This window comes from Hydra vulgaris, chromosome 07 (assembly GCF_038396675.1).
Source record: "Hydra vulgaris chromosome 07, alternate assembly HydraT2T_AEP".
Taxonomy (NCBI): domain Eukaryota; kingdom Metazoa; phylum Cnidaria; class Hydrozoa; order Anthoathecata; family Hydridae; genus Hydra; species Hydra vulgaris.
Window position 1 is genome coordinate 2,680,682 of NC_088926.1, and position 24,730 is coordinate 2,705,411.

General features: G+C 27.6%; 1 protein-coding gene across 2 annotated transcripts in view; it reads right to left on the reverse strand.

The window, feature by feature from the left end:
- Positions 1–1,202: 1,202 nt before the first annotated feature.
- Positions 1,203–24,730, reverse strand: part of LOC100202519 (deoxynucleotidyltransferase terminal-interacting protein 1) — a 69,095-nt gene continuing 45,567 nt past the window's right edge. For both annotated transcript variants that reach the window (XM_065800797.1, XM_065800798.1), the window contains exons 7-14: positions 24,555–24,577; positions 24,439–24,475; positions 22,624–22,682; positions 22,254–22,314; positions 17,520–17,588; positions 16,098–16,156; positions 12,178–12,263; positions 1,203–1,364 (exon numbers count right to left, since the gene is read on the reverse strand). In XM_065800797.1, coding sequence (XP_065656869.1) covers positions 1,318–1,364; positions 12,178–12,263; positions 16,098–16,156; positions 17,520–17,588; positions 22,254–22,314; positions 22,624–22,682; positions 24,439–24,475; positions 24,555–24,577 — 441 coding nt within the window. In that variant the 3' untranslated portion in view covers positions 1,203–1,317. The remainder of the gene's footprint in view (positions 1,365–12,177; positions 12,264–16,097; positions 16,157–17,519; positions 17,589–22,253; positions 22,315–22,623; positions 22,683–24,438; positions 24,476–24,554; positions 24,578–24,730) is intronic.

Consider the following 24,730-nt stretch of genomic DNA (forward strand, 5'->3'; position numbering starts at 1 on the left):
TATATAATGATTCATGTTGTACGTTATATAGAGCCACGCTTTGGAACACTCTAAATAATGAGACCATGTCCGTAAAAGTCTTGGGGTGTACAAAAAAAACATATCAAGAATTGGTATGGTAATAAATGTGTTTGCAAAATTTGTCGTTTTTAAAATTTTGTTTTATTTTATACTGACTTATATCTTTAGCTAAGATTTTTATTATTATAAATATATTTTTTTTAAATTGAAACAATTGTAAATTTTCATGACATTTTTTCTTTTTTTTCATGAAACAATTGTAATTTTTTTTTGTGACATATATATGCGTGCGTGTACGATCTATAAAGTTAAATGTGTTGATTCAAATTAGTTTTAGTGTTAACTAAAACTATCTTGTAAAAATCAATTTGAAAAAAAGTTTTTAAATTAAATTAAAAAAATGAATCTTGGCCAATTATTGAACTTCGAACAGCCTGCTGCACTGACAAAAAGCATATTGCATGTTCCCAAAGTGATTCGCTAATAAATTGAAGGCCACTATTTGTAAGACCATCTGATTGATTAGCAATTTGAACTACTGCTAAATTAATAACCACCTGTCTTTCCGTATTGAACTAATCTCCTTGGATCATAATCATACTCTCATGCCTTAATGTTTTTTTTCTGAATCAATATTAAATTTTAATTTTAAAAAAAATTAAAGATGAATTTAATATTGTGATTTGATAAGATTACGTTTTTCAAAAGTAATTTTATCAAATGTCATATTTCTATGCATCAATACAGTATAATACAAATGAAATCTAAACAAAACTCTTGCTAAATTATCCGTACAATATAACATTGTGTATTTACACTACTAAAAAATCATTGATTAAAAAATCAAATAATTTGTAAGTATTGACTGATTTGAGTTCAAGAGTATTGAGGAAAAATTCTGACTCGGTAGGAGTGGTTAATATTAATGTTTTGCACATGGATTGAAGAAAAATTTGAATGAGTCGAAAATTTGAAAGAAAAATTTGAAAGTCGAACAATCTAAAGCCTACTTAATAATTTTTTTAAAGACCCATAATTTATAAATTTCGGTGAGTTTTTACGTAATTTTTTGTTATAAATATCTAGCTAACCGGGATTCAAACTATGAACCGGGATTCAACTAATGAACCGGGATTCCATTTATAAGGATTGAGAAATAAAATTAAAAAAAACAATTTAAATAGCTTTTAAAATTCATAAAATAAATTATGCAATAAATTATTACAAAAAAAACATTTTTTAAAATTATATTAGCAATTTTAAACTACTTTCGAATTTTCTTTAGGTATCTAAGAATTAAGCTTCGTCAGCTTCTCTTGTCGTTTGAAGTATGAGCGCTTGTCCTAAAATTATAAAATATAAATTTAAATGGATAAAACTCAATTAATACGGCAGCTTGTAATTTTTAATTTAGTAAAATATTCTTTTGTTGACACGATATAACCGTAATCCCGAGAAAAAGCCCTGTTGTCAATACCCAACTCTTGGCGAACTACGGCTCTGCTTTTTTCGTTTTCATTATTAACCCCTTTTTCCTACGCATTTTTCAAAACACTTTAAACAAAAAAGCTAATTAATAAGACATTACTCTGTTACATAACAGAATATTAGTTTTTAAAACTCGTGAAATTCAATGCCTTTTTTATGGTAAGAAAATCAAGTTTTAGAAAGGTAGAGAATGATAGATGTCCCAGGGTGTCCTAGAAAAACACTTTTTTTTTTTTAATTTTAATGTGTTCTCTACAGATTCCCATTCTATAGGTCTTTAAAAACTGTCATAATCTTTTTTTAAGATTTTTAATGACTAGAAGTGTTAAATGTAAATTTCTGAGTTTTACTGTTTTGTGCACTTACAAACAACACTATCTGATATGTATTAAAACAATGTTTTGCGTGTATTAGTACAATGTTTTAACATGATGAAATAATTGGTACACAAAAAACTCCTTTCGGATATTATTAACAATTGGCATAATTTCCTATGAAGGTTTTTAACGATTGGTATAATTCCCCCTAGACATTATTAAATGTTGGTATAATTCACTATACACATTATTTATGATTGGTACACAAATAATTCCATTTAGATATATTTTCAGAACGAAGGAATTCTCGTGTAAACGCTTATAAAAGCCCTAGTGCCAAACATAAAAATGAGATATGAGAGGGAATAACAAATAGATTGAGACTTAATAGAATATTGATGTCTAACATTTATTAATAAATCTAGTAAAAAAAACTAATTATTTGATACTTTATAAAGAAAATGGATAAAACAGCTAAAAAATAGATAATAGGACAGAAGAAAAAAAAAAAAAAACATGAAAAGATACAGAAAAGTTGAGGTATATTTACCTGTTGAAGTATCCAACAAGAAAATTACCTCAAAGACAGTTTCCATCTAATGGCGATATTTTGAGATACTATTAATTTATCCTTCGCGAGCCACAGGTTAAGTACAAACCCACTTCTACTAATGCTGATTCCAAGTTGAAATCAAAATCCAAAAATCTTGTTTGAGAAAATAGTTTTTGTACAGATCCTAAAAACCCTTGCTTGGTATCTAAGATTTAAAAAATTTGGAATAATGCTGAGATTGGCAAAGGAATTTTTTATTTCAGGGTACAGCATTAAGAACAAAATCATCAAAATTAATTTAAACTATTAGAAAAATAATGAAATTGTCTTCTTTGAACTGGGGCAGCACTCTTGATAAGCAGTCGAAGTTACAGAAAAATTTCCTCACAGAACCCTATCAGCTTTTTGACATCTCCACTAAAAACTTTAAAAATGACATCCTTGCTGATAAAATGAGAACAGATGATGCCAAGCTGGAAGATGTAGAGTAAGTTCATTAAAAAATATTTTTTAGAGTAACAAATGAGTATTGAGATTTTCTGCCACACGTGTGAAGTGATTCAAGCAATGCACAGTGGTCCGAATATTAGACTTGGTGGACAAAATCATTTTCATATTTTCATATTTTTTTACTTTAAAAGCTTTTAAAACTTTTTACGTTTTTTTTACTTTATCTTTATATGTCCAAATAACTACCTTAAATTAAGAAATTTTTACTCTTATCATAAACCTTAGTTAAATTATTAGATAAACAGGAAATAATCAAAAAAACTTTAAAAAAGCGGATTTATAATTTTTTATATTTGAGTTAGTTCTAGTTCTCATGAAACGTTCATGACGTCATTATGACGTTTTAAACATAAAACGCTCATGACGTTTTAAACATAAAGATATTTTATGATGAAATGTAGTCTTCAGATTAATTATGATCTATTCTAAAGTATATTTTTAATTTTTAAAACCTATTACCCCCCACATTCTGAATGACGTCATTTTTAGTTTCTTTATACCAAAAATGATTTTGATTTAAAAAACGAGAAGAAAAAAAGGAAACAAAGCTTGGACTAATTTATATAATACAAATCATCTCATTACCAAGCTGATTCTCTCAACAATTCTATAACTTCACTGAGAAATTTATGCAAACATTGTTATTTAACTTTAGTTTTCTAACAGATGTTATAAGGAGATCACTGGATACAAGAAGCTTATTAATCAAATCTTGGTTTCTATCTTTTCTTGAGGTCTTTCTGCTAATATATTCGCAAAAGTTCTTAAAGTTCTTTGGCGCTTCTAGGGTATCTCGCGCCTCTAGGGCATTAATCTGATTAATAGAAACTGTCTTGCAATTATGGCGTGACCATGAATCAAAATTTTGTAGACAGATTGCAACATATAGTACTTTAAACAATTTGGTATATATATTTTAGAGCGGTTATGCAAAAATCTTTAAACTTTATGTATTTAGTATCTACTTCATATTCCGATGACAAAGTAACTAAAATAATATATATATATATATATATATATATATATATATATATATATATATATATATATATATATATATATATATATATATATATATATATATATATATATATATATATACATATATATGAAGACCTCAGTGGAAAAACCGGCGTTGTCACATTTAAAAAGTATTGAGAAAGTATTTATTGATCATTAATAAAAGTCTTTATTTAAAGTAAATGAAACTAAGCAATTTAAAAAAATTTATATTATAATTATTTTATTTAAAATTTATTCAAAAACAAAACATTTTGTAATTTTTATACAAAAATTTTTTTTTCTTTGCTTTAAATAAAGACATTTATTTATGATCAACAAATACTTTCTCAATACTTTTTAAATGTGACAACGCCGGTTTTTCCACTAAGGTCTTCATATATATATATATTTATATATATATTTATTATATATATTTATATATATATATATATATATATATATATATATATATATATATATATATATATATATATATATATAATATGTAAGAGTTTTATCAACTTTCAATATCTCCGCAGTTGATTTATAATTAGCGAAAGCTCCTGCGGGCAATATTTCCATTGTTATTAGTACCGAAAAACTATTTTGAGATATTATATGTATAAATAATATATTTTTTATATAATATAAAATTTGATTTAACGGATCCTCGACTTTTTTGAAAATCCACAACCAATACCCCAATCGGTTCATTAAATCATTCTGAACTCGGCATTTTACTTGCTGTATCGCTATTTTATCAGCTACGGTTTTAGTCTACCATTTTTCAGTTTCCTTTTTAAATCCAATGTGCAGTATTAGCTCAAAAAACTTTATCCAAGTGAGTAGGATAGGGTGTATCGAAAAACAATTTTTTTTTAATTTGAAATTGCAGTAGAGCGGAAAAGTTGCATAATGCTATAAAAAGTAATTGTGTCAAATTTTTTTATATTTTTTTTACGTCTTTAGTTCGCGCTCAGGTTTTATTTTTTTCACAAAAACACGTTTTCTGACCGTTTTTACAAAATAAAAATAACTAATTCTATGCATATTACACAATGACTGAAATCAGAAATAGTAACAATTTTTAAGAAAATATTTTAATGTCTTCAGTTGCCGCTAGAGGACTGAGTTTTTACGAAAAAACACAACTTTTATTTAAAACAAATTAATTTTAATTATGTTGTTAATGCTTTCACTTGTCATCACTGTTATGATAATGGAATAAAAGTAATTAAAATGTAATAAACCAAACATTCTATGCCATGGTTACAGCTGTGATTTTTAAGTGACATTAAAGCATGTAAATGTCACTAATTACGTCATTTATCACCATCACCATCAGCATTATTTACCACAACTTATGTCTTTAATCAAAACATTTATATAATAAACATTCAGATAGCAAAAAGCACTGGTTATAATTTATTAATTCTGATTTACATCTGTTTATTAATAAAATAAAGTGAAATCAAAGAAAATTTTAATGGCAAAAATTGCTTCTGCTGCAGTGACAACAAGGAAAAAGTCTAATTGTCTAATCCGACATTCGTTATATACCTTGTCTAGTCTAATCCTACCTTCGGTTCATCAGCAGACTTAAATGAAAATGTCTTGCCAACATACAAACATGCCATGCTAAGTTATCTTTTCTCAATGCAGAAAATGTGAGTGGAAAGTGGCGGAAAACAACCCTCTTTGAATGAAAATTTATGAAAATTTCGCGCATAAAATAGAAAATTTGTGGGGGAAAGCATCGATACCTACTGTGTCTCATAAACACATTGTAAAAATGTTTCTTGATTACAATCAAAAGTATAGAACTATTATAAAGTCCATTAACAAAACGAAACATACAGAAAAATTTAAGTCTAAATAATAACATTTCAAAGGCATGCAGAAAACATTTTATTTGAAATTGCAGCGTGTCAATGTCTTGATTTTTTTAAATGCATCTGTGAAAAAGTAAAGAAGGTACCAGAGAAAGATGATGTTCTCAGCCATTAGAGGTATATCAGGATTATGTTTATGGAAGGACTCGATATTCATACTACTTTAAGATTACGGTGAAAAGAAGAAAAAACAGAGTAAATAGCCCCTTACTGTCTAACCCATTAACAAAGTCTTGTGCTATTTCAGGTATTGAAGCTTAAGCAATATCATCAAGCCGCATTCAGAATTCAAGTTTTTATTTTTTATCTCAAGATTCTGACTCTTATGACTCAGTGATTTGGAATACTGACTCAGAATCAGATGCTGATTATTTAGACACAGTTCAAGGCCGCAGGCGAAAACGGAGCAGAAAAGATAAAACTGAACGAACGATTATTATCCTTAGCATAAGCCTGAGATAGAGTAGGTGGTTCAAGCAGAGGTGCTGCATTTATAGCTTGTGCTGTGCTGGAAGACATGAACATAATTTCAAAAGGAGACCAATATAAAGTAATTGATAAAAATAAGATTCAAAGAGAATGAAAGAAAAACAGACTTAAAATGCAACATTTAGACCATGAAAATATTTAAATGTTAGAAGGTTTGTATTTTGATGGAAGAAAAGATATAACATTAGTTGTTGATACAAACAAGGAGAAAAATATACGAAAAACAATCAAAGAAAAGCATGTAGTTTTAGTACAAGAACCAGGTTCAAAGTATCTAGGGCATGTAGAGACTGCATCAGGACATGGATGCAGCATAAAGATAGGCATAAAAACATTTTTAACTCAAAACAACATTGATACATCTAAATTAGTTGCCATGGGCTGTTACGGAACAGTTGTCAATACTGGATTTCTTAATGGTATTCTTGCTTTGATCGAATTAGAACTAAAAGGACCTGTCCACTGGTTTATCTGTCAAATACACACTAATGAACTGCCTCTACGGCATCTAACTCAAAAACTAGATGGAACGACATGTTAATGTAGCCAAAGCCAAAGCGTTTGGACAATAACCTACAGGTTATTGTTCAAACGCTTTGGCTATCCAAAATCCTGGAAAACTTAGCCATGTCAGGTGGGTGACAACTGCAAACAGAATATTGAGGTACTATGTTGGATAGAGCGAACCGTCACATAGGCTGAGAGAAATAGTTGAGTTCGTTATTAAAGTTTACTGCTAAATGTGGTTCAATATAAGATGTAATCCCTAATGCACGGAGGATGCTAGAAATTTATGGCTAACCATCAATTTATTCAGGTATGCCAGTAGTGAAACAAAAGGTATCATCGATCCAGTTATATAAAGGAATGCTTTTTTTGCGCATCCAGAAAACATGCTTCTAGCTATAATATCGGATACTCACCCAAATGTAAGGAAATTGGCATTACAACAAATAATAAAAGCAAGATCGATGAAAACAAACAAAGTTTGAAAGTTCTCTGTACCAGAAATCAGTTATGAAGTAAAGACTATATAGATCTAATTGATTGGAAAAAATTTGAACTAAATTAACCTCCGATTACCACTCACATTTCAGAAAAAAATCTAATTAAAATGTTAACAAATGTTAATTTTCCAGATGTGCAGCATTTTCTATGCCATACTCAAGGAGTAGAGAGATGCATCAAACTTGTAATTGAAGATTCAGATCAAGTTTGCGGTTTGGCTAGTAGAGACGGCTTCATTCGTGTTAGACTTGCATTGCGAAAAATAATGCTTTTATTCAACACAAAAAGACAGTTTGAGACAGATCCAAATGAATCAGATAATTGAACTTTATTACAGCTAAATTTTAAAAATTTTTCAAAAACATTTTCCACTCTATTAAAACTTCAATTGTATATTATGAACTGCAGAGCTTGTTTGCCAGAAACTCATGAGGCAGTGTTTTTTCGTCAAAACTCAGCCCTCTAGCAGCAACTGAAGGCATTAAAATATTTTCTTAAAAATTGTAACCATTTCTAACTTTCATTCTTTAAATTTCTTTAAATGTTTTCATAAAGGCAAACCTGCTTGTAAACACTTTGCCCTGTAGCACCATCAAACCCAGCCTTGCATCTAAATGTCAGTTTAGTTAGCTCCTTTAACATTGTGATTAGCACAGGAACCTGTACATCACACAGTCTTTCAAGAGTGTGCATCAGAAGGTCTTTTAGCGGTATGTTTACTGTATACTCATCTACATAAATGTTTTCGGGATAGCATTTAGCTTTTGAAAATCGTATATCATTATATAAAGGATACATGTGGCAGCCTTTTTATTCAGCGCCATTTCATAAAAGCTGGTATGTTGATTTTGATATACTACCATCAACAATCAATGCTAGACCTTCATCCGGTTCTTCTTCTTTTAGTTAACTTCTTAGGAGTTTCAACGGGTTTGTCATCTGAAACTTCAGTAATTTTTTTAGCAGTCTCGTACTTAAACTCATTCCTAAGTTTCAATTTTGATGCAAGAAGTAATTCAGCGTCAGATAAACTGTTAATAACATTAATAAGCTTTATCTTTTTTTTTGTTCTGTTGCATGAGTTTTCAAAAGAGCAACAGGGTCTTTCAACTTCATTAACTGTAGAATTTAGCGTAATGTACGTAAACTGAAAATCTTGAGCTAAACTTTTTTGATTACTTTTCTCAAAATGAATAATATCATTGTTTGCAGCTATCCATTTTCATACTTTTATAATGTATTTACACTCACAATCTTTTAATTTAATATCTACTGAATCTAGGAGAGTTAATACTGATAAAAAAAAAGATTCATCATTAGGAACTAGTTAGTTTTGTGTGTAAATCTCACTAATTTTCATATCATAACTAAAATAAAAAACAAAAAAAGTATTTTTCAAACAGTACAATGTGCATTGTGTATTGGAGAAAAAATAGTATGCGTTTTTGTTTGGGTGAATAAAAAACAGGACGTTTTAGTTATTTTGATTTTTAAAATGTCAAATAAACTTTTAAAATTCAGTCCAAATTCTTACAAATATTTTATAAGTTCCAATGTTATGGATGATGTGTTGGAGACATGTATATGAAGTACATTTATCTTATTATATAACCGCTTTTACTGGTGGAGGTAAAAAGTGCCACACCTGTTTTTTTAAAGAAAGTGTAAAAAACTTTATTGAGTAATTTATTTTACTTATTTTGGATTTACTCTTAATAAAAATACTTATAATTCTAATAAAGGAAAAAGGTTACATATGCAAAGAACAATTTTATATTGACGAAATACTCAGTAATGAGTCACATGTCATTGTCAAGTTTAAAGAATTAAAAACACTAACAAACTTTAACAAAAAAAGGGAAATGGAAAATTTAACTTTGTACTTCAATGATATTAAAAATCAGAACCCAATAGGTAGAGTTCTAGTTCATCATAGCTGCACAAGTATGTTTGTAGATCATAGAACTCTGCACACAAAAAAACAACTTAAATTGTTAACACTTTCGGTATCATCTTCTATTATGGAACTCTTTTGATTGAAAAAAAATTATGACAATATAAAAAGCCCTGTTTTTAATGTAACAACTTTACTGATCCGCAAAAAACTTATTGAGCATTGTTTAGAAAGAAATAATGCATGGGGGAAAATAATAATCAGACATCTAGAAAGTTGCATTGATCTCATCGCAGTTGATGATGTCTATTGTTATCAAAAGTATATACTAAATAGAAAACAATAAACACAGAAGAATCTTCAGTATCTGTTATCTTCTGCACTTTTTATAAATTTTTTCATAGACATAATCATATTCTCTAAAAAAAATTTAACCCATATTTCTTTTAAGAATATGAATCAGCATTAAATTATCTTTCCAACGATATATAAAAAGTATATTTTTTGAAAAAAAAAAATTTTATCATAAAAGTTTTTCCCTTTTGTTATTTAGGCTCAAAAGTGCACCTTCCGGCACTCCAAGTGATAAGGCTTCTTTTTTTTTGGTGAATTACCATACATTTATGTTTACTTGTACAAAGTTTTACCTTTATAGTATTTTATTCCTGGTTGTTTGAAAGTTCTACCGGACTAGAAGTTTTATTTGAGTGTTGTTTATACTGCATCAAATGTTTGTCAGGCTCAGCACAAATTAATTAAATGAGTAATGACAACAAATCTTTTAGTATCTTAAAATATTTTTAAAAATCCATCAATCAAAATTGTGTGGCAGATGTTATTTATATAAGCTTTTTGATAAGGTGCAGCAAAATAGTTTTTTGCATGTTATAGATAAATTAATGGTATTGTTAACCAGCTTCGCAATTGAATAAAAAAAATTGTGGATAAAAAAAATTGTGTCAAAATTGGCAATACACTATCACCATGGTAATACACTATTGTCATGGTAATACACTATTGCCATGAAGAATGGTTTTAACCACTTCTCTTTGTACTCTACATGACTGACCAACCTGACTTTAGAAATTGAACAGTATAAAGATGTATTTGGATGGCAGAAAGAGCTTAGACGTAATCAAGTCAAGGCAGAAAGATACTCAAATTTTCAAAAACAATTACACAACTGTATTCTAGTTTTACGACTGGCTTTTGATTTTTAACATTGAAAAGTGCAAGGTTGTACATACATTAAAAAGTGCAAGGTTGTACATACATTGAAAAGTGCAAGGTTGTACATACATTGAAAAGTGCAAAGTTGTACATACATAGAGAAGTGCAAAGTTATAAATACAGGACTTGAAAATATATTAGATTAGATTTACACCATGGCTTATAGCTCTTGCAAACAGCTTAAAAATCATATCATTAAAATGAAACCTGTTCTAGCATCAAAAAATTTTTAAGTCAATAACATGATGGAAACAAAACACAGTACAAGTGAAATTAAAAATATCTATAAATTAAATTATAACTTTTTTTGTGCATCCCATACATTACTTTTAAAATAAACATCAAAATTTACTGAACCATCATGATCTCTTTATTGCAAAGGAGACAAATGAACTTAAAATAATTCAATATTGGACCACAAAATGATTAAACTAGTAAATAATTTAGAATACAAAAATTCGTTTGGCTAGAAAATCAGCGTGTGGTGACTTCATACAGCTAAACTATCAACATTATCAGTTTATGCATATTGGAAAAGAAGGAGTTGCAACTTAAAATATTGTTCCAGGTAAATATTGAATAAAAGAGAAATATTTCTTTACAAGTCCAGTAGCCTTTAACTTAAACTCCCAGTAATCTTTTAGATTTCACACTCAACCATTATCTAGCTAACAATTCCACTTGCCTATTATGCCAGTAATCTCCTAATACAAAGAACAGATAAACATACATAAATCATTTAAAAAAATTTTTCAATAAACTCAAACTGTAGTTTGCCATGCACATAAAACACAAAGGTCGAGATCTTAATAATGAATTTTAGAAAATGCCAAAAATTGTGCTATAATTTATTTTTAAATATTATTCTTTACTATTGTAATATCATATTATATATTTTACGTTCAAAGATTACACTATCTTATTTCCATAAGGTAACAAGATAGTGTAAAAAGGTAAGACACGACCCATAACAATCATTAACAGTATTTATTTAAATGGTATATACAGGCCCAATGTTGAGTGGTGCAGGCCTGATCTATTATATATTATTTGTACTGTGTTGTAAATTTATATACAATACAAGTTTAAAATTTTTGTCTAACTTATTTTTACATTTCACTTTTTATTTTATTTTACACATACTTTAATATTTATTTTAACTACATTTATAACTTAATTTAACAAGAGAATGTTGATAACATCATAACCTAATTTGTTGAAGTTCTTATCCAATACAAGTATTTTTTAAAGTTCTTATCCGGTACAAGTATTTTTTAAAGCTCTAATCCGGTACCAGTATATTTTTAAAGACAATAATTCAGATGAAATTGATCTCATAAGTCAAAAGTGATTCATCGATGTTGTAAAAAAAATTTTATGCTACATTATTTTATAAAACTTTAGTTAGAACTTATTATAATTAAATTGTCTAATTATATTAAACTTGATTTAATTAATAATAGTTCTAACTTTTTATTATATTTATTTTATATCATATATATTTTTTTAATAAATACACACACTTGTATAAATACTTTTTATCTAAATGTAAAAATATGTTGATAATTTTTTAAATTTAATAAATTAGATTTAATTAATAATAATTCTGTTTTAACTATTAAAAGTATTATTTAATTTTTAATTCATAAATATTATAATTACATATTTACAAATAGAAATTGAATAATAAGTTTGGTAGTTGTAACGCAAGCAAATATAACCCAATCACAATCATTGGCTTATAACTCTAATAAAATTAAAAATAAATAATACTTCTCATGGCTTGTCGCATCTTTTTTAGAAGAAACTCAGGTACTTTAAAACCTTTAATATCTTCTGCTTTTATACCTAAATTATCCCTAAAAATAATTTTAAGAAATTAAATTCTTTAAATTTAAAAAAAAATTCTTTAAATTTGAAATTGAGTAAAAAAGCAAAGATTTGATTTTTGCGGTATATACTTTTTTAAAACTAAAATGTTTTAGAGGACATGTTTTTGATTGTTATTAATTGTTCTAATCTACAGCTTGTGGTCCGGACAACATACCTGATATATCCTTGAAGAAGTCTTCTTTAGAACTGTCATCTATACTTTCAAAACTATTTAACAAGTGCTTATCAGAGCCATGTTTACCAGCCTGCTGGAAAGCAGCATTTGTAATCCCAATTTTCAAAAATTCTGGAAAGCAATCTGGCTTGTCTAACTATCGTCCCATTAGTATTCATACTATCATAAGCAAGGTTTTCGAGTTTTTAATTAACAAACACTTTATCTCTCATCTTGAATCTAATAACTTATTTTCTGATCATCAATATGGATTTCTTCCCCTTCTAGTGCTAATTTGTTAACAAGAATAACTGATAGGTTTTATTGTGCATTAGATAGATGTAGATAGGTTAGGGCTATAGCTCTTGACATTTCTAAAGCCTTTGACAAAGTTTGGCATGATGTTCCTCTTAATAACTCTCTTCTTACGGTGTATTAAAAAAATATTAAACTTGTTAAATTTGAATAAATTGACACACTTTATGAAATTTTTCCACAACTCTTCTTCTAGAAGATTTTTCAACATGGATAGAAATCCATCTCTATTATGGTTGCCCAAAATGAAAGTAACACAAAAGTTATTTTACAAACGACCAAACTGATAAAAGTGCATTTTTTTTCAGCAAGTCATTCTTCAGTCATGAAAGCATTAGAATTCTGAATCAAAATTGATTGTTACTCAGTAAATTTGTGTTACATTAAACGTATATAATCGTAGAAATTAAAAGCAAAAATTAAAAATTTTACAGAAGTTATAAATGCAATCAGCTTATGTCATGGCACACCAATTATGATCACATTTGCGATGGGGTGATGTAAATTCCCAATATTTTAAACGCTCAGTGTTGTTAAACCAAAATAAAAAAGTCTATCTTAAATATTTTGGCTTTTATCAGTCATAAAGTTAAACCCAATTTAAGAACAAAATGGATTTAACATCTTTAAGATTATTGAATCTTCCCTTACCAATTGAAGTATAAAAATTGTCCTCGATGGACAGTACTCTTCTTCAAATCCCGTAATTTCAGAGGTTCCTCAACCTTCAATCTTTTTTTAATTTACATTAACGATCTCCCAGAAATTCTTACACCTTAGGTAGCATTGTTTGCTGATGATACAACCATTAATACTAGTTTTGATAAGAAGCCAACACTCTCTGATTGCTTGGAGGAGGCATTTGAGCTTGAAAATCTCACTTCTGCTACAGCATGGGGCTCTCAGTGGTTGGTGAACTTTAACTCTATATTTATGAACGGTAATATACTCAATGACATTTTTACTCTTCATCTTCAAGGATCAAATCTTACTTCTGATCGTTCTTGGAAACCATATATCAAATCCATTGCAAAATTAGCATCTGCTAAGAAGGCGTCTCTTTAATATGCTTGCCACCTACTTATTCCAGATTCTATTCTTTATCTCTATAAATCTCAAATCTGTCCTTGTATGGAATACTGTTAAATGATGCCCTTTCTCTTTGAGACAAGGTGTAAAAAGGCATTGTAAACATAGTTGGACCAGCTATTGCAGCCAATCTTTAACCATTGTCACATGGCCGTAATGTTGTTTCTCTTTCTCTTTTCTATAAATACTATAATGGGAGCTGCTCTAAAGTGCTAGCAACTCTTGTGCCATCTACTAAAATTTATTCTTGTGTTACTTGTCATTTAATTAAGTCTCCTCCTTTTTCTGTGACTGTTCCTAAGTGCCCCAAATTTTTTTTTTCAAATTTGTCTGTTTTTTTTCCTCGAACATCAGTTCCTTGGAATTTGCTCCTTTCATCTTGTTTTTCTAATTCATATAAATTGCGATTAACAGTCTGTTAATCATTATCTATATAAACTTAGAAGATTAATAATGTAAAATACACATGATCTTTAATATATTTTCAACTCCTCAACAAGAATATATTGTTTATTGAATTAATAAGCAACTTTAAAATTGTATAAACAATAAATCTATTTAAAATAAACAAAAACAAACTAATTGCATTTGATTCCTTTCCACAAAAAAAAAAAAATTTGTTCTTGCAGCATTTTAATAAAAATTTTTAATGAGAATTTTTTTGAATATCATATTTGATTAATTTATGTTTTAAGTGGTACATACTGTGATCATGGAAAATCCATGAGCATAGCAGAATTAAAAGATACTTTGACAACCTTTACAAGTTTGATCATCCATGTGCTTTTTTATAATATATAAAATATAGATAAATTTCAAATTTAATTAAAGTATAAAGAGAGAACTTAATTAGAGCATAAAGAAAGTTAACTCAGATAAAAGATCTATATATGCTTTGGAAATTGGTTATTAACTGGTTATATTGGTGGTATTAACTGGTTTTATTGGTGGTTATTACCTGGTTATATTGGTGGTTATTAACTGGTTATATTGGTGGTTATTACCTGGTTATATTGATGGTTATTAACTGGTTATATTGATGGTTATTAACTGGTTATATTGGTGGTATTAACTGGTTTTATTGGTGGTTATTAACTGGTTATATTGGTGGTTATTAACTGGTTATATTGGTGGTTATTACCTGGTTATATTGATGGTTATTAACTGGTTATATTGATGGTTATTAACTGGTTATATTGGTGGTATTAACTGGTTTTATTGGTGGTTATTAACTGGTTATATTGGTGGTTATTAACTGGTTATATTGGTGGTATTAACTGGTTTTATTGGTGGTTATTAACTGGTTATATTGGTGGTTATTAACTGGTTATATTGGTGGTTATTACCTGGTTATATTGATGGTTATTAACTGGTTATATTGATGGTTATTAACTGGTTATATTGGTGGTATTAACTGGTCATATTGGTGGTTATTACCTAGTTATATTGATGGTTATTAACTGGTTATATAGGTGGTTATTAACTGGTTATATTGATGGTTATTAACTGGTTATATTGGTAGGTTTTTTTTTGTTTTTTTGTTTAAAGATTATTCACCTCCCCAAGGCCCGAGCGGGGCCACTACAGTCGAGGAGGCTACTCATTTTTTTTGTGTGTTTTTTTTGTGTTTTTTTTTTAGTTGTTATTCGTGGTACAACCCTCTCTCAACTCTTTAACTCCAAAACACGAACCTTGCAGAGCAAGGTTGCTGCACGGAGAAACTAAGGTGAGCGCGGAACTTCCAGGGACGTGGTGGGAGTCCAACTCCGAACCTCTCACTTACAAAGCGAGCGCTCTTACCACTACACCACTACCGGTTATTAACTGGTTATATTGGTGGTTATTAACTGGTTATATTGGTGATAACTGGTTATATTGGTGGTTATTTTCTTTTTACCACTTTTTTATTTATTTAAATGGTGCAAGACTCACACCACATTTCTTTTTTTCTAAATTGCACATCCATTCTGCAAATGTGATACATCAACTTTTAGAGCAGCCAGATTAGGATGAAATAGGAAGTTAATAGAAAAAATATTTGCAAAGTAATTGTTAATTGAGTTAATACCAAATTTAAAACTGATGAATAAGGTGTATAACATTTTCCTTTTTGTACATTTCATTTAAAAAGAGCATATAAGTATATAAGTGCACAAAAGGGATATGAATATTGCAAAAAATAAATCCTTCATACAGTAAAACTTTCATTCTATATAGTAAATAAATAAATAACAAATATTACTTGTAATCTGGATGATTTGTTGCTAACAAACAAATATCTTCGGCCAACATAAGAAAAGCCTATTAACATAAGAAAAGCCTGTTAATATAAGAATAATCTATAAACATAAGGAAAGCCTATTAACATTTAAAAGAAAATTCTATTAGTATAAGAATTACCTTTTACATTATATTAACATAAAAAATTATAAACCTCTAATGTATTTAATAGTAAGTATAAAAATATTTAAAAAAAAATTGTAAACCAATAAATAATTTAAATATTAAAAAACTTTATAATTACCTTTTCTTAATTATTATTTTTTTTATTGTTTACCTTTAAAACACTTAAACTTTTAAACCAGAAAAAATATTGTTTAACAAGATTTTTTTTGGTTTAAAAGTTTGAGCATTTTATAGGTAAACAATAAAAAAATAATTAAAATTTAAATTGAAACCACCAATATAAATATAAAACACCAATATAACCATTAAATAAAAATTTGCTAAATGATAATTTTGTGTTAAGGGAGTTTTGACTAAAATACTAGCTACTTGTAAAAATTATTTATTAACTAAATTTAATATTAAATTTAGTTATAATCAAAATATTTTTTAAGTAATAAATAGTACTCATGGAATAATCTATAAATATTAAAACTTCATGATATTGAAATCTAATCAAAACTAACTTCAGAGTAATGCAAATAATAAAGCAGTTTGAAACCGAAAAAAAACACCATAGCCATGTCTATGCCATATTAAAAACACCTACCATAAGTTGTTGTTTGAATGTGAATATAGTACTACAATCCTTTGGTCATATTTAGAATAGAATATAGAAGTTTCTACAACAGAAACATGCAATATAGAGTCAATATATAATATAAAATTTGACTTAACAGACCCTTCTCTTTTGGGAAAGTCCACAACCTATTCCCTAATTGGTTCATAAAATCATTCTGAATTCGGCACTTTACTTGCTGTATCGCTATTTTATCAGCTACGGCTATAGTCTACCATTTTCCAGTTTTCCTTTTATATCCAATATGTAGTATTAGCTCTTATAAAGTTTATTCAAGCGTGTAGGCTGAATAAACCATATTTAAACTCTATATTAAAACCGCTAGTGAAACTTTCACTTGCCGTTTCACTTAAAATAAAAAATAAGACCCCAAACAACACAGGCAATTGATCTTACAAAATTGTCATTTAGACTTGCTTTTGATAGTACACAGATAAATTAAAAGTGCAAACTAAATTAAATAGTTTTGATAAAATAAAAACAAAAATTTTAAAAAATTTATAGATAAAAAAAATATAAATACAAAAATATTAGCTAACAGCTTTACAATATGCGGTAAAAAATTCATAAGATAAAAGTTGCACTTTCGAAACTTATGAATCAAGAAAACCATTAAATATGATAAAAATAGTTTATAACCTTTCCTCCTGTTATAGGCATATGTCCATTTTCATATAACCATTGTTTGTCATCTTGATCACCTAAATACTTATAAAATATTATTATAATAATAACATTTTAAATAGAAACAAACTTTTTGTGCGAGTTTATATATATATATATATAAATATATATATATGGATATATATATATATTTAAATGTTATGACCGCCCAACTCTGCAAGAGTGGCGGTCATAACATTTGACACTCTTTAAGCTATTAAAAATGAACCAAAAATGGAAATGACTTAAAACTTTCCAGATATGTGAATTACTATCATATAACTTAGTATGCAAAAGTTGTAGCATTAAAGTCTTCAACTTTTTTCAAAAATTAACTCTAAATAACGTGACGATTATAATCTACTTTTTACCACTTCTGAACGAAACAACTTTGTCAGACTTAATACAGCAAACGATATGATTTAAAAAAAAATCATTTGGTGTGTGTATTTAGCGCATATTGATATTATTATATGTTTTTACTTGAAGTATTACAAGTATTTTTATGTGTTTTCTGACAGCCGTAACAGAAAATCCGATGCTTAAAAACAACAAATAAAACAACACAATTAATGATGTAAGAAAAAAAAGTACAAATGATTATTAACAACCATGCAGGTTAAAAAAATGCACTATACCATTTTTAAAGTTCTCAATTATGAATTTACGATACAATTTTTAATGTTACACAACAGAACTGTAAATAACCTTCAAAAGACGTTTATTCAACCTTACAACTTTAAAACCATACTATTGTATGATAAAATGGGTTTTTTTTATAACTTTTTTGCTGAAAATTATATTTAAATAGTTAAAAAAAGAGTTATTAAGTGTAGTATGTGTTTTTGCTTTTTTTCCCGCTTTCTTGCGGAATTGCCCATATATATATATATATATATATATATATATATATATATATATATATATATATATATATATATATATATATATATATATATAAACAATGTTTAAAACGTATCTAATGACAGTTTTCTAATACATTTTGGGTGCTTTAATTATTAAAATGAAGAAAAAACAAAGAATAATAAAAAAAAAATGATTGCTGACATGACCCAAATCCTTTATCCTATGTAGAGTCACTCCTTGCATATTTTTCCTATCTAGTTTTTTTTTAAACATCTTCACTTCCAACAAGGCATCAAGCAACCATTATTAGAGTTGGAAGTTACTGGAAGAGAAAAGGTGAAGTTAATCAAGCAAGAAAACATTTAACAGACAATATAAAAGATTGCAAGTTACATGAATCAGGAAAACAAGATGAATGGAGCGAATCCACAAGAACTATTGTATGAGGAAAAAAACCAGACAAATAAGAATTTTTGGAGCACTTTGGACCGGTCACAGTTAAAGGATGAGACTTAATTGAATAATGAGTAACACGAGAATGAATTTTAGTAAACGGCACAAGAGAAGCTAGCTCGTTAGAGCAGTGTCTCTTGTGCCGAGTATCTATCCATTACTAAATTAGTAGATGTTAACTTAGCAATGAATTTATACTTTCCAAGAAAAATCAAAAGCACTAGATTATTGAAAAAAACGTTTACCTGAGTTAAAGTTAATGTTTAGTTTCTGGTTTAGTCAATGTAGGTGCTGAAGCCCCCAGAGCTCCCTTTTATAATACGACATTGTTAAACCTATTGACAGGTACTCAGACACCCTTTGATACTGCCCCGTGAAACTGGGCAACAACAACCTTAAGTTGTTGTCACCAACAACCTTAAGTTGCTGTGAAACAATTTAAGGACACCGGTACAATAAAAAGGAAATCAGGAAGAAAAAAAAATTTTGTTAGACGAGATCTTGGTAAAAAAGTGAAAGATGTCTTGGACATTAAACCGGAGATTTTTGTTCGAACTATAGCGAATAAATTTAAAACAAGTGCTTCCACTATACAAAGAGTAAAGAGAAAATGTTGCTATAAATCATATCAAAAGAAAATAGTTCCTCGTCATGAAGAAAAGCAAAAAAATGTCGTAATTCATTGTTCAAAACTGCTCTAAATAAAACTATGTGCCGAAAAAATCTTGTTTGATTATTGACGATGAAACTTATTGTGCTGCATATTTCTGATCTCTTCCAGGACACCAATATTATTCAGCAACTAATCACAAGAAACTGAATTCCAATTATAAATGCATTGGAATGCAAAAATTCGCTAAAAAATTCTTAGTTAGGCAAGCAATTTGTCAAAGAATGCCTCAAGAAAGGTCTTTTGCCGTTTTTAAGAACACACACAGGTAACCTGTTATTTTGGCCCAATTTAGCATCATGTCACTACTCTGAGACAACTTTCAACTGACTTAGAGAACATTAAGTAGGTTTCGTTTAAAAACACTGCAATCCACCAAATTGTCCCGAACTACGTCCTATCGAAAGATATTGGGCTTTTGTCAAAAGAAAACTAAGGTTTAATGTAAAAGAAGCCAAAAATATTTAAGACTTTAAAAATAAATGGATTAGAGCTACCAAGAAACTCCAGCCGAAGACTGAGCAAAAACTGATGTGGAATGTAAAACGCAAAGTGCATGCGTTCTCACGTACAAAACTTCACAAACTTTTTTAAGTGAAATTTAAGAATATCAATATATGTACTTTCAAAATATATATAACATTCAATACCGAAATACAATAGTTAAATAAATATCCTTTAAAATGTCCGCGCAGATATTTTTTGGTAAATGTCTTAATAATAGTGTTCAAAATTAACTATATTTAATCTGTGCATTTTTTTTTGTTAAACAGTTACTGTTAATGCAAATGTAATATTGAATAATGAAATATATAGATTTAAGATGATTTCCCAACAAGTACATTTTTTTTTTATTTACATTAAAGTATTTACATTAAATATATAATTAAAAAAAAAGGTTGGGCATAATAATAGTAACATTTATTGTTTTAATGTTTTATTACAAATACTACTGACACTAAGTTAGTGAAATAATATTTAAAATATTACTATTTAATCGCATGTCCCTAATCTTAAATCACAGCTTTTCACTGATTTAGAGTTTATTAAAGCTTGACAAGCTTTCTGAACAACGTTCCATAATTCGTACTAATTTCTTGGTTTTTCTTTACAAACTATCTTTTTGAGATTGGTTCAAAGGTTTTCAATGGGATTGAGATTTGGGGACTGTGCAGGGCAATCTGTAACTTCAACCCCCTTCTCCATATACCAGCTTTTACCCCATGGCTAGTATGATCATTGTCTTGCATGAAAGCCCATTTTAGTGGCATATTTTCTTCTGCATAAGATAACATGGTGTTTAGTAATATTTCTAGATAAAAGTTGGTCCATAATTCCATATAGATGGGCCTGACACTGTAATAAGAAAAAAAAAACCTAAATATTTATTTTTAACCCACCATGTTTAGCAGCCTTTAAATTGTACTGTAATTTGTAGGCAGAACTAGTTGGCCTTTTTACCTATACCCTGCACATGACCCAACTAAAACAATTTTACTTTCATCAGACCACCAAACATTTTGCTTAGCTGCATACTGCTCTGATAGAAACTCTTAATATTAAATCATCTTTTCAATTTATGAATTTTTCATCTTCAATTTGACAAAAAGTCACATAAGGATCAGCAACAACAGCACATTTTAATAATTGGTCTGTATGCTCAGTTATTTTTTTTTTTCAACCCTCTTCATTCATCAACTTTTTTCCATTTTTTCCATACATTCTTAATCATGATAAAAAAACAAAATGTCTTAATAAATTCATGTTTTTCCCTCTTGTTTTAATTCTACAATCACTTTTCTTTTTTCTTCACTGCAATGCTTCTACAGCCCATAATTTCTGTTTATATCAAATAAAATTTTTCAATTACTAAGGATATTTCATTAAATTATTAGTATTCTTACTTTGATAAATGCCAATAAAGTCTAATAAACAAAAAGCTAATGCATATAAAACGACAGCAAACAACAGATCTGTGTTTTAACAAAACAGATCTAAATATAAAACTAATGGGAATGAAAATCATGTAATTTGAACAATGCTATCAATGTTGTAGTTCAGAATGCTACCTATAAGTGTTATAGTTTACTTAATCATCTGTACCACAATCATGTAAAAAATTGTTAATTTATATTTAAAATTAAACAAGATTTTAAATTATTAATAACTATTTTGCGAAAAACACTACTATTATTTTGTTCACTACTGTATATTAGGGATGTGACTTTTTGGTAAATTTTTGGTACCTCCAGTTTCCAATATAAAAAACAGATTAACTTTGGTTTGAAAGTAACTTGAAAAGTCATTGGTTTTATTTAATTTCTGAAAAAGGTCACCCGCCTTGACCCTTGATTACACACTGGCTCCCATATATCAGTGAAGTTCTTTTTCTTCAAAAGTATATCAACCTGTATCTCAAAAGAATTAGAATTTTAGAGTGATTTCAAAATTCATTATCTTTTCTGCTGAAACATTTTTTTAAAAAAATATTGCAAACAAAATGTCATTGAATAACGACCTTTTCAGTTTTTTGTTAAAAATAGTTGTTTTTTGTATCTAAAATTTAAATAATTCATTTTTATTTGAAACCATTATTATTTCTGAAATCTCTATGAAATTCTGGTTGTTGTTTTTTTTTGCTAAATTATGTTCACATAATTTAGCAAAAAAAAGAGTTAACAATTTATACTAAAAGCCAATAAAACAGTAAAAAAAAAAACCTTGAAAAGTTGTGGATGTCTAATATAGAGTCTTCCACGCGCAGATGCAAAACCAAGTATTCTAAAAAATTTTTTATGATTTGAATAATAATTGGTTTGAAACATTTTTACATAAACACAACAAAGCTGTTAATAGTAAACGCAACAAAGCTGTTAATAGTAAACACAACAAAGCTGTTAATAGTATTCATATCTTCAGTGAAAAAGGATTCTTACATATTTTCTTATTTTTTTTAAAAAATCATGATACACCTTTATTTATTATTTAGTTAAACTTTTTAACTTTTTTTTTTTAACTTTTCAATTTTTTTCCAGTAAAAAGAATTTTTTTAAATAATTCGATTTGTTGATTTTAAATAAAAATAAATACTTGTTTGCTTTAACACCCATGATCACTTCAACATCTTCGTTCAATCTTGATTCCTCCCACTATGTAAATAAGTAACTAAATTATAACTAATTTATAATTAAAAAAGAATAAAAATGGTAAATATATAAAAGTAACTAAAATATGAAGCAAAACATGAAAAAAAAACTTGAAAAAAGTTTTTTATAAATGTAAAAAAATATTTAAAAATAGTTTGAAACAACAAAAACTGTTTTCATCTGTTAATTTTTAAAACAAAATTCTTTTTCAAATATAAAGTCAGCTTAGAAGAATTGTCAAAAAGTAAAAAATGTGAATAAATTAAAAAAAAAAATAAGGAATAATTTTTATAATTTTGAAATAAAAATGTTGTTTTGTTTAAAGAAAACTTCAAAAATAATTTCAATGTATTTTATTTTAACTAAGTTGTAAAGACTCTGATGGAACTAATGGAAATGAGGATTTTGTTAATGTTGGAAAGCATCTTACACTTATTCTTAGATAGCATGGCAAGTATGATGGATTGGCTAAAAGTGTTGAAGATTTACAATACTTCAAGAAATAGACATTTAGATCTAGCAAACCATCCTAATGGCAGTGATGGTAAATATCTTAGTGGTGGTAAGCAATGCTAATCAACTCAAGATTCCATCCAAATTTTATAAACATTTTTGAAGAAACTCAACTTGAAATAGTTTTAAAAATAAAAAATGTTTAACAGTTATAAAAACCTACTAACATATTTCAAGTTCTTTCACAATTGATAGAACCAGTCATATGACTTGTTCTCATTATATAACTTGTACTCAACCCATAACCAAAGTTTTTACTTAAGGTTATGGCACCCAACAAGGGCATCTAAGTTATTATTTCATCACATTTTACATATCAAAAAATTTGGGAGGATTTGTTTAACACTAATCTGTATATAAATGTAGTAAATTTTACTGTCTGGTGTTTAAACAATAAAAGAGTAATTATAGTTTCTTTTTTTCCCATCTTATTTTTTTGTTTCATGAGATAAACTTCATAAACTCTAAAAATTTTACAGTTATTATTGCAATAAGGGGTTTCATTATCTATCAACACCTATAAATTTTGATACATGTAAGACTGATCTAGGTAATGCAGGTGTCAAAGAAATAAAAGGTTGATGAGTGGTTCTTTCATCCTTTTGTTTTTCTATCCTTTTCATGATAAAAAGACAAAAAATATTATCAAATATAGCAGCTGGTCAGATTTCAGAAATGACAAATGAAATCTTAAAGTCAGCACTACATACACTATTTACATTGATAAAGTATTGAATTATAATTTACAGTTTTTTTTTAATTTTTTATTTTTTTATTTTTTTGATCTCTAATTTTTGTTCTAGCTTTCTTTATATCGCAAAAAAAAAATTTTTTTTTTTGCATCACAAAAAAATTTAAATTTTTTTTGCAATTACTGACTTAAATTCTTTGTTTAGTAAGAAATTCTCATTTTAATTTTCAATTCTTTTTAGTAAACAGCAATAAAATAATCAAAAAATACCAAGTTAGACATTAAACCTAAATTATATTTATCTATAAAAGAATCAACTAAAACAACAAATTGCTGATTTGGATTAGTTTTTAAGTACATATATTTTCCAAAGTATTAAATTAATAATATTAACAAACATGAAATTTGTTTTGAAATTTTTTATTTTTTCAAACAAATAACTTATTATTTGAATTTTAGTAAATCCTTGCTACGTTACAATCTTTTAATTGTAATTAAAAACATGAACTATATAATACACATATCATGATTAACAATTAAAGTATAAATACTTACTGGTGGGTAATTAAAGTTGTCTTTAACTCTAATTTCTCTGAAAAAATTTAACAAATGCAAAACAAAATAAGAATTCTCATACAAAATAAAAAAAAACCATAAAAAAAGTGTAAAACCTGTCTTCACGCTTTGGCTTGCTCTGAAAAGAAAATGTTCCCATTAAAACTGTTTCCATAAAATTAACCAAAAAACAACAGGAAAATAAAATTAAAAATCAAAAACTTTAAAAATTTTAGAAAGAAAAAAAATTATTTGAAAACTTTTAGAAGTAGAACTTTACAGAAAAAGAAAA